The 11,518-nt window shown below is 41.4% G+C and overlaps 1 protein-coding gene across 3 annotated transcripts in view; it reads right to left on the bottom strand.

Annotated features, from left to right (window-relative positions):
- Positions 1–2,492: 2,492 nt before the first annotated feature.
- Positions 2,493–11,518, bottom strand: part of Ttc27 (tetratricopeptide repeat domain 27) — a 170,925-nt gene continuing 161,899 nt past the window's right edge. For all 3 annotated transcript variants that reach the window (XM_008849048.3, XM_029554058.1, XM_029554057.1), the window contains 3 exons: positions 10,186–10,297; positions 6,451–6,551; positions 2,493–2,730 (listed from right to left, as the gene is read on the bottom strand). In XM_008849048.3, coding sequence (XP_008847270.1) covers positions 2,608–2,730; positions 6,451–6,551; positions 10,186–10,297 — 336 coding nt within the window. In that variant the 3' untranslated portion in view covers positions 2,493–2,607. The remainder of the gene's footprint in view (positions 2,731–6,450; positions 6,552–10,185; positions 10,298–11,518) is intronic.

Genomic DNA, 11,518 nt, shown 5'->3' with positions numbered 1-11,518 from the left:
GAACTAGGTTTGGAAAATGGGTGGATTGCTACACACACTGGTTACCATTTGTTTTACACATCTATGAATGAATGACACACTAACAGCATATCCAGCATAAACCAAGGCAGCCCTCAATGTTTGGGGTTCTCACCACTGTACTGAGGCTTCACTTGAGGCAGGGCCAAGCCCTCCACCCTTAAATGGGCTTCAATCATCAAATGGGGTTCTGTGGTTCTGAGCCCACAGCCCTCCTTAATCATAGCTCTGCCTCCCAGGCTGGGCAGCAGCACTCTAAGCTTCCTGAGGTTTGGCTTGGGTGTTGAGATGGGATCTCATTCCACTGGAGTTCATTTTCACTACTCTATATGATGGTACCTCTTTGGAAAAACACTAACAAGGAATTTATTAATACCCTTTTAAAAGAGTAAATAATCATAAGAATCACGAGCTATTGTCAACCAAGACCTCACAGAATTCTCCTGGAGAACTCTGAGTGAAGACAAAGCAAACTGTCAAGGTACGCCACTGTCAGAAGACAACTCAGCTGACTACTTGCTGAGTACAGCAAGCAGGGAAGACGCAGGCTTTGGGTTCCGCCTATTTCTCTTTTCTTGTGACCCTGGGTTTCCTAGGGATGATAAGCACTGACTAGGAGGGCTCTTGGAGGGGAGAGATGATGACTATGGCATGATGGGAACTTGGTGACTTCTTGTTGCTGCTGCTGTTACTATCCATACTGTGGGAACTCAATAAAGTTAGAGGATCACATCTTTTCTATTTTTGTAATTGGCAAAGCAAAAGAATAATTCTGAAAAAAGACACTGATACTAGAAAACCAAAGTTGAAACTACAAGAAAAAGACATTTGGATATATTTGTATTTAGCCAAAATAGATCAACACAAAACTCTCCAGTAATCTATACAGAACCGTTGACAAACAGATACTCATGATCAAATCTGAAGCTAGGTGAAACTCCACCTCCAAGCTCACCTCACTCCAGTTAGTTTTATTTTTAGTCTATGTTCCTTAAAAGAAAACCTCAATAGCTCTCCTTTGTAAAAACACCCTATAATAAGAGAATGGATCAGCCTCGTGTAGACTGTGACCCACCCAGCACAGCAATGGCCCACAGGAGAAACTGCTTCCAACACTGCTGGCATTCTACAGTGAACCCAGGGAGAACAAACGTAGAGCTCTGGCCTTGCACTTGGTTCCCGAAATACTTGTGCTTCTCAGTGTTTCTTTTCTACCACTTCTTTTTCACCCACTGCAGTTGCTGGCTGGGTACTGACAAAACGTTCATTTAGAACCCTGTTCCACCCATCCATTGCCACCCACCACCAACCATCCCCCTATCTGCCCACTATCCATTTGCCCGCCCACTCCTCAATGGCTTCCCTAAAGATTAAAATAGTCTCTATTAACACCTGCTACCACCTCACTTACTGGACTTTTTCAATAATACTGTCTCTTTTACAGGAAAAACTTCTTTGAGACATACTTTCTCTTTAAAGGCCAGTATGATAATAGAAAAGAGATGTGGATGGTTAAGGAAATAACATTGTTTAGAACTGGTAAGCACTCATAATTAATGAAAGAATTTTTAAAAGACTTTTTAAGTGTTCAGACTACTTTATATTTAGATTGTGAAATGTTGACTTTCCAGAGGTGGTTGAAACCAGAAAGCAGAAGCAGCGACTCCTGCTCCTGCTCTACTACTTTACATCTTATAAACAAGAACATGGAAAACTACAAGGGATGGGTGACTTATGCATGGGATCGCAACTTCAGCAGTCCAAGCCAGAGCCTGAGAGTCCCTCACATGGCTTTTGTGCTGAGATTGTTAAGCTCAGCTGCTGCCTTCAATGTTTGTTTCCATCCACATTACTGAGAAAGCATTTCACTCTGTCGTTTTTGTAATATGGCACCGTTTATAGCTGTCTTTGCCCATAATTTATTTCCTTCCTTCCTTCCTTTTTCTCTTGAGACAGGGTCTTCTTGAGGCCCCTGCCGATCTGGACGACCTGGATCTCATAGAAACAGCCTGTTTCTGCCTCTCAAGTGCTGGGATTAAAGTCGTGTGCCATCATGTCTGGCTTCTTGCATTTTCTTGATTTAGGAGTTAAACCAAATTCACATTTCCAGCTTAGCCAAGCCTGTATCTTTGTGACACAAACACAAAATCTCAAAAAGTGTAAATGTTTCTATTGCCAAGTCCAGTCTTTTAGCATTCTTGAACACAAATGTAGCCAAACTAATGATTCCACAAACTTCTAATATCTGACTTTTTTTCTCCTGTTTATACTGAGTTTTTCTACAGAGTGATGCAATTCATGCTAGACTGCAAGAGAATAATCTGTATGCTAAAAAGAAGACTAAGTTATTTGTTCCTTGTGTTGAAATATGGCAAGAATAGAAATGCTGAATTTACCAATAACTGGACCAAAAGAAATAACCTTCTGTTTAATGTACGTCAGAAGTAAAAATAACTGAAAATATCACAAAATAAGAACTTTAACCACCAAACAAATTTATTGTAAAAATCAGTAGCTCGTGCTTCAGCTATACAGGTATCAGGATTTGAGAAGGCAAAAGCACCTTTGCCAAAAGCTGCTTCCACATGGTCAGTACTGATTCCGAAACTGGTTGCTTCGGTCTTGCAGCTCTGCTACCAAAGCATCCATTGCTGCCATTTCATCTGCTAACTCTCTGCAAATGTCTCCACTTGCCACATCTGTAAAATTTTGCTGCAACATAAAAGCAAAGTATAAACATCAAAATAATGGAAATTTTGGAGCTGGAGAGATAGCTCAAAGGTTAAGAGCACTGGCTGCTTTTGCAGAGGACCCAGGTTCAATTCCCAGCACATGGTGGCTAGCAACTGTCTGTAACTCCAGTTCCAGGGACCCAACTCCCTGTTCTATCTTGTGGGCATTGCATACATTTGATACACTTACATACATGCAGGCAAAACACTCATATACATAAAATAAAATTAAGTAAATAAATAGTGAAAATTTCTTCTAAGCAAAATGGGTAGAGGAAACAATTAAAATGCTCTTTGCACACTATTAGTCTAGTACTATAGCAACAACGGCAGTAGTTGCTTACCACTCCAGAAATGTACAAGCTGTAGTGATTAGGTAACAAATCTAAACAATACGCCTGAACTTATAAACTCAAGGCTCTCAGGCTATAGCTTGGTGGTAGTAGAGCACGTGCCTAGCAGGTGGAAAGCCTCAGGTTCAATCCTTGGTACAAAAGAAAAAAAAAAAGCTCTGTTCTTCATAGCAACTGCCTTAAAGTCTGGTTGGTTGTTTCAGTGTTACACAACAGTTCTGAATGAATGGGCATTATTCATCCAAACAGAACATATTTTATATTCAACTTCATAAAAGATAGACCTTCAATCTACTTATTTAAAAATTAATTTCTGGGGGCTGGAGGGATGGCTCAGTAGTTAAGAACACTGGTTGTTCTGGCAGAAGACCTGGGTTCGAATCCCAGCCCCCACATGGCAGATAACAACTGTCCATAACCCCATTTCCAAGGGATCTGACAGCCTCTTCTGTCCTCTGTGGGCACTGCACAACACAAGTGTACTTACCTACATGCGGGCAATACACACATACACATAAAATAAAAATAATATATAAAAATATTTAAAAATTGATTTCCACGTAGGCCTCAGAGCACACAAAGATTACCAAACTCTTATAAGGAACAGAGCCCAGTGAAACAAAGTAAGAATGAGCATATGCTCCCTGGAGAAGGAGTTGCTCGGGAGGTTCATGCACAGCCAGTAAATACCACCAGAGCTGGAACCTCCTTGCAGTTTCTCTCCAGGGCTGCCTGCGAAGCCAATAAAGGGACAGGCACCCAAGAGAATCAGCTTTAGGGTTTGTGACCATTCACGGGGGTTCCATGCACGTGTGCAAAAACAGGCATGGGTGTCACTGTGTTTTAGCCAGGCATACAATTCATTTGGCATGCTATATATCTTTTTCATCAGACTTGACTAGAAGATTCACACAGCATTTTCTAACAGAATGACCCAAGAACTGCTGCAGTGGAGTCAGAAGAGAAAACATCTTTTAGGAAAATAACCTGGACTTACACAGCATATTTTCAAACTAGGAATCACAGTAGACAAATCCTAAAGAACCTACATTCCTTCTCAATGAGGTAAGGAGAAAGTGGGGAGAAACTACTTCCCACAGCACCCTGGGCGGCATCCCTGTACAAGGTGCTGAGGGGAGAAGAGCCACCCTGTCAGGAGAGGGCGTGGCCCGTATGTGTGTGTGTGTGTGTGTGTGTGTGTGTGAATAAGGCATTTGTTTACAGTGGGGGAGGGGTCCAGGAGCTTATTTCTGTGTCGTCCCTGGCCAGGCAAAAGGAGGGATCTGTGTGAACTAAGCTCTTAACATAGTTACTTCAACTCATTTTCACTTTTTAAAGTACACTTAAGTTTAGTAAATCCAATTAAAAAACAGAAAAACCCTTTGTTCTGCTACCAATCCAGAGACTTGCAGACACCACAGCTTCCAAGGAGAGATGCAGAGGCAGTTCTCTCCATTTTTCAATGATCAAGTTTGGAACTAATGAGAAAAAACAATCTAACATAGCTGACAGTCTGAGGCTTCTCTCTCTGACCCTGGGACTCTCCCACAGTATAGACGCATATGCAGGATATGCACAAACATACTACTGATCCAAGGTACTGACCAGCAAAGCTAGTAACATACAAGAAAAAGCTTTGCAGAGAGGTACAGGACATGCAGAGGGGTATATCCCACAGAGACAATTAAAAATGCATTGGTGAGCTATTCAAAAGTAGACAATTTAGCTCCCAAGTTGGGGGAAAGTCATGGGAAAGCTTGCTGCTGACTTAAGAGCTCCAAGGGTTCTAAGACAAACTGGGGGGAAATACAGTAAGTTAATTATCTACAGAAGCAAAATGATGCCTTAATCTGAAAAGATCAAGCAATTAATAACGAAAAGACTGGTGGCACACACCTTTGATCCCAGCGTACAGTGGGCAGAGGCAGGTGGATTTCTGTGAGATGGAGGCCAGCCTGGTCTATGTAATGAGTTCCAGGCAGCCTGGGGCTGCAGGGAGACCCTATCTCAAAAACAAAACCAAGCCTGGTGTGGTGGCACACACCTTTTATCCCAGCACTTGGGAGGCAGAGGCAGGCGGATCTCTGTGAGTTCAAGGCCAGCCTGGTCTACATAGTGAGTTCCAGGACTGCTGGGGATACAGGGAGACCCTGTCTCAAGAAAACCAAAAAAAACCAAAACAAAAACAAAACTAAAAAAGGACTGGAGGGTTTCTTGTTTTGTTTTGTTTTTCAAATAGGAAAAAAGCTGTCCAAGAAGTAGCTTCCATGTGCCACAAAAAATAAGTTTGCAATCAAACAAAGTGGTGAAAGTAAGTAATGAAAGCTGTGATCAAAGTCATAGTCCTTCCAATTTGCTTCCCGGGATACACTCTACACTCAGTTCCCCATTAGAATCACCTGGAACTTTTAACAGATTTCCTGGGCCCCAACCCAGACTAGAAATCTGTATCTGCCATAGACAGAGCTCAAGAATCCAGAGCTCAGAAAAGCTCCCCAGGTGACTCTTGGCACCGCATTCCAGCACTGGCTGGTACTGGTAAGTGGACAGCAGATTTTACCTGTCAAATATGAGTCAGCCATCTACCTTGACAATTTCTGTCAAATTCATATTCCAAAAACTACTCAACATTTTTATCTGTGCTGTTTTTTAATTACATCAAAATCATGCATGCATGTGTGAGTGTTCATTCCTGGAAGATGTGGGGACACTCTGTGAGGATGTGCATGTACATGTGCACACAAACATACGGGAAACCAGAGGTCAACCCTCGGGGTTGTTTCAGGTGCCATCCACCTTGTTTTCTGAAACAGGGTGTCTCACTGGCCTGGAAGTTGTCAGGTCAGCTAGGTTGGCTGGCCATCAAACCCCAGTGAATTGCCTGACTCTGTCTACTCAGAGCTGCATTACAAGTATGTCCCACCACATCTGGCTTTTTTGAAAAACATGGATTCTGGAGATAGAACTCTGGTCTTGATGTTTACATGGCAAGCACCTTACCAAGTGAGTCATCTCCCCAGCAACAAAGTCTTTATGTAAAACAAAGTTCAAGAGCCATGAGCTAGGCCAGTGAGATGGTTCAGTGGGTAAAGGTGCCTGCTGCTAAACCATTTGCCCTGAGTTTGATCCCTAGGACCCACATAGTGGAAAGAGAAAACTGAATCCTGCAAGTTGTCCTCTGACCTCCACACATGCTCTGCGGAATACACACACACACGCACACACACACGCACGCTCACACACACAAAATAAGAATAAAAAATGTAATAAAAAATTTTAAAGGAGCAGTAAGCTGAGGCTGATGGCCTCTTACCCACAGTTCTAGGTAACACAAACACTAGTCTCACCTTTGCTTTGGACAGCAGGCCCCGTAAATTGAGTCGAGCTGAAGAAAGCACTTGAACAGCTTCTTGGGGCCTGGATTTGCTTTCACTGCATTTTATAGCCACTGCAAGATAAATACAGGGAAACACTAGGAAGAACTGGTAATGATCACTTACAGGCACAAAAACCAATTACTTCATCAGAATTTTACAATAACCAACTCAGAAACAATGTCTACCTGGAAGTTTTTGTTTTTGAAAAATAGTAATTATGTATACTTCCCTAACTCTTCCTTTTATCTTTCTTTTTCTTGGTGGTGCTGGGGAACCCAGGCCTTGAACACACTGGGCAAACACTTGTCAACCACTAAGCTACACCTCTACCCTTCTTTAGTTATGAAGTTCACTACTAAAAGGAACCTAGGTGGGTTTTGGTTAGTTATAGATCATCAGAAGAGATCCTACACTCACACACACACCTGTGTCTGTACACATGGACATACACTAGTGATTAGGTGAAGAAACAAACAAAGAAAACCTTACTGAAGGCAAGACACCCATAGTGAACCAGAACACACGTAGCACAGCTCATGGTCCCAGTCACCATGGAGGACGCATTGTTGCTGATCACACCAGCCCAAGAAAGTGACGTGCCAGAAACAGAGCGCTCAGTGCTTACTGCACTTTTATACCCAGTTTTAAAGCACTGTGGGAGAACTGGCACCAACAATGTGTATGGCCTCGTTTAGGAGAGTGCTCAGAGCCAGGCACTCCACTCCAGAGCCACATCCAGCATCAGCAGGGAAGTCATTCATCCCTGAAAACTCTGCCTCCAGCATTCCAGGGAACTTGTTTCCCTTCAGCCTGAAATTCTGAAGAGAACATCCTCCTCCCCCTCCCTTGGGGAAGGCTGGCTGCTGAGGTTCTCTGTAAGGATGAAGAGCTCTGTACAAATAAACGCCTGCGTTTTCTCCATTTTGTTTCTTAAAACGATGTTCACTAAATTCAAAAGCTCAGATTCTACTTTAAAACTACACTAAGTAGTTCAAGGAGTAAAGTGAACTACATACCCTAGACAATCAGTAGAAGCTTCCTGTGCCTGGCAAAATAGCTTTGACATTATTAATATCATTTGCGGCCAGTAAGACCTGATATTTTTAAGACTTGATGTTTCTATTTCACAGTAACATTAGACTTCAACAATTTTCAGTTAATGGAAGAAAGGATGCATGTTAATTAGCAATGCTAAACCCATTTTCAGAGGGCTCAGCTAACCCAGAGATAGTGAGGATTATATGTATGTTTCTTAGCAGAGGGAAGATGCAACTACCATGGTAGACCTGCTCAGGTCGCTTAATACATAGTAGCTTTATCAGAAGCAGCTGTGGGTTTTTGTGTGTGTTTGTTTTGTTTTTTTAATCCTCTCATTCTGAGGAAGGAGAAGGGGAGAGAAAAGAGATGGGAGAGGTAGGAAGGGGGAAGAGGGAGGGAGAAGTAACCTGCTGTTTCAAACCATCAGATAATTCAAGAAAGTGCTGCCTCCTTCCTGCCAACTATAGCTAACAGGGAAAACCATTATTTTAAAAGTTCCAAGAAGGCAAAGAACAAGACAGTTTTGTCCACACTTTCCCAGAACTGCAGAAACTGTACATGAATCTTCTCCAGACGATGCAAACAGGCACACAGGGCAGCAGTGCAACAGAAGGTCTCCCTGCCAAGTCAGGATGGCCATGTCATCTCAAAAGTTCATGGCCACTCTTACCATTAGCAACCCAATAGCGGGCAAAGATTTAGAAAATGTTATACTTCCTTTTCAAAGCTGGGTGATATAAGGTAACAGTGTTTGGGGAGAAAGAAAAAAGAGAGAATGGAATCACAGAAACCCAGTTCTTTTTTTGAGCACTCGCATACAGATGCAAAAAAGACAAAAATAAGAGTTATCTTTATAAATTTAAATTAAAGCTGAGTATCTACTCAATCTGCTTTAAATGTTGAAATAACAACACATAACCCATTAAAGTACAAGAAGGAAAACTTCAAAGAATAGACACTTGTCTTCTCCCAAAGAGTTGTCCTAATGAAAAACAGTGCCAACAACAATTTAAAACCAATGTCAAGCTGTAAAATAAAGGTTGTTTTTCTGGAGTGTTTTTCTAACCTAACCTGCATATTTATAGCTGACAGGTTTAATACCAGCACCTAGTGATTACAGAAAATATCTTGACTTTGACCATTGCAGAGCTGGCTGTTCATAGAAGTGTTTAGAGTGGTCAAGCTGGAGTAGATAAGATACTCTTCAAAGCAAATCCCACCCTGCTAATTACATACATAATACACTTTAGTGTGGTTTCCCCTGAGCCCCTGGCTTCCCTACTAAGGCCATCACAAGTCACAGAAGTGCGGCCACCCCCAGAGCAGCCTTCTCCTGTCATTCCAGTAATTACCCAAACTTTCTACAGCTCAGCCACACAGACCTCAGCCCCGCTACCTTATCTGCCAATGGCTAGGTGGTTCCGGAAACTGCACATTTATATTCTTCCAGTTAAGGATATCAAAGGCCATAAGTACAATTATTAACTCCCAAGCCCATATCTAAACCGTTTGAATGTTCTGTGACTTCTCTACAAGCCAGCTATGCTTTACCCCCGTTCTTCTCTTTTTGAGTCCCTTATCATATAGACCAGATCCTGCACATCAAAAGAAACAGGGTGCAGGTAGGAGGGTGAAAGATTTACATTTAAACCACGGGTACAGTATTACAAGGGTTGAAATGATCTTACTTAATCTCCCTAACAGCATAGGCAGGTATTCTCTCATTTTACTTACAACTACACAAAGGCTCAAAGAAGTTAACTCATCAACCCAAAATCACCCAGCAAGCACGCAGTAGAGCTGGTCCTGGCTTTAGTACCCGTTTCTCTGTCCTGTTCATGGTCTTTGTTATCTCCTACTTGCTGTCACTATTAGTGGCAGAAAAGCCAGGCAGAGAGTTAAGCAGGCTTCAGGAGGCTCACAGCCCCTGGGATTCAGTTCTTAACCCCGAGGTTTCCAGGGAATCATGCACCCATATTCAAATAAAAATATAAAAAAGGCAAAATACATGTCTAAATTTAACAGGTATTTTTCAATAATGCTAATAAGTAAAAATAGTCTTCCCCTGTAAATATAACCTGATAAGCAAAAAATTTTATATGTAAGGTTATCTCCTCTACAAATTATAGACTCTAAATTTCTCCTAGACAGGGATTATATTTTGTATTTCTTTTGTATTTGCCATAGTTCTTTGTATATTGCTAAGTACTCCAGAGATCTACATGTTTTGATGTTTTTAGTTTTTAAGAAGCCCAGGGCCTCACACATGCAAGGCAAGCACTATCACTGAGCTGTAATCCCAGTCCAAGAATATTTCTATTTATAAAGGAAGACTATGAATCAAAAAATGGTATAATTTTTCTTAATACTACGTAACCAACAAAGACACTGCATGAAATGAAATTTCTTAGTTATAAAGGTAGTTCACATCTTTAAGGTTTCTGATTCTATCATTTACTTAGACAGTATTTAAGCCTCTATCGTGTTTCTTCTTATTTGACCAATGTGCCCATTATGTTAACAGGCAGTCTATAAATGTTTTCTGAATTAAATACAATTTTAATAATATTGAAATAATCTGAAAGTTTCTATAATGGAACTTGATTTCTGACTAGCATTATGTTATCAGTAAAGAATACATTAAAATATGCTATGGATATCAAATACCATGTGCAAGTCCTAAGGCTCTCTCAACCACTTCCTTAAATGATGCAACATCTTTCTCCCAACAACTGGATTGTGTGTCACATTTGTACGCCTTTGAGAGACACTGGAATGCCTAAGAAGAGAAAGAAGAACATTCAGAATAACAAGCAGAATTCGCATTTCAAACTGTTTCCTGGAGGTCTTATGGAACTAAATCTGAATTGAAAATCCAGCATCTGTACTGTGTAGCAGGGTCTCTGTAACTATCATCAAAGGAAGAACAGAGCTGCACAGCCAAAGGCAGTGAGCAACTTTGAGAAAGCAAGGCTGTATCTGGGTCCACCTTCCCCTGTAACCAGGAAAACTCAAAGGCCAGGCTTGGCAATCTGTAGGAAGTGTACATGTGTACATTGCAAATGATGGCACTATAGCCATCAGGGTGAGAAATGTGTTTAGAAAGTGTGAACTTGGTGAAAACTATGACCTGGTGAACAGGTATATAATCTCACAGAGTTTTAAAGTGCTCTTTCATAGCATCTTAAAAATTCGTGAGAAAGTCATAGATTAAAGTGCACTTAATTTCGTATTTGCAGAAGAGTACATAATTCAAGGAATGGAAGGACATGAAGGAGGAGCGTGTGCATGTGTACATGTGATATATGTTCTGTGCTCTGACGAGGCCATGGCAGAAACCAGCTGTGTGGACAGAGGGAGGAGAGAACAGTTAAGAATCCCACAGATTAGCTGTACCATGGCTAATTCCAAACCCGCGCAAGGAGTACATTTGATTTGTTGTGGATATTTTGAAAAGAAACACAAAACACTGATTCCAACCTTGGAAACTCTGGGAACTGCTTTGGGCTTGAAGATAAGAGGCTCACAGCACAAATAAAGCGTGACCGGTGTCTTACTGCTGTTGCAAGAAAGCAGGGCACTTCACAAAGCATCGTGTGATCAGAATTTCAAGTTCTGCTCCAGTTTCTTTATCTAGCTACTTTTCTTTTCCTTTGTGTAGTCCCAACTCTTTCTGTCTTATACCTTTGACCTTAGCAATAAACATGTGGAAAGGGGTGCAAGGTAAAGGACAAGAGGCATCTGGTCCTGTAGATCCAGCAGGGGTAGCAGACAGAGACCTTCTGCAGGAAAGAGACAATGACTACAGCAGAAAAACTCAGCAAAGTGAAATGATGAATTTTGCTACATGTATTAACATGCTCATAAGTCAAAGCACTTATGTTAAAGACTGAACCAGAACTGAACTTGAAGTATGGGGAAATAGCTCAGTCAATAAAGTGCTTACCTTGCAAACATATGGACCGAAGTTCAATCCCCAGAGCCCATGTGTTTTATTTAT

This window comes from Nannospalax galili, unplaced genomic scaffold (genome assembly GCF_000622305.1).
Source record: "Nannospalax galili isolate Female #2095 unplaced genomic scaffold, S.galili_v1.0 scaffold344, whole genome shotgun sequence".
Taxonomy (NCBI): domain Eukaryota; kingdom Metazoa; phylum Chordata; class Mammalia; order Rodentia; family Spalacidae; genus Nannospalax; species Nannospalax galili.
Note: the sequence above shows the minus strand (reverse complement) of the source record. Positions and strands in the feature narration are given on the sequence as shown.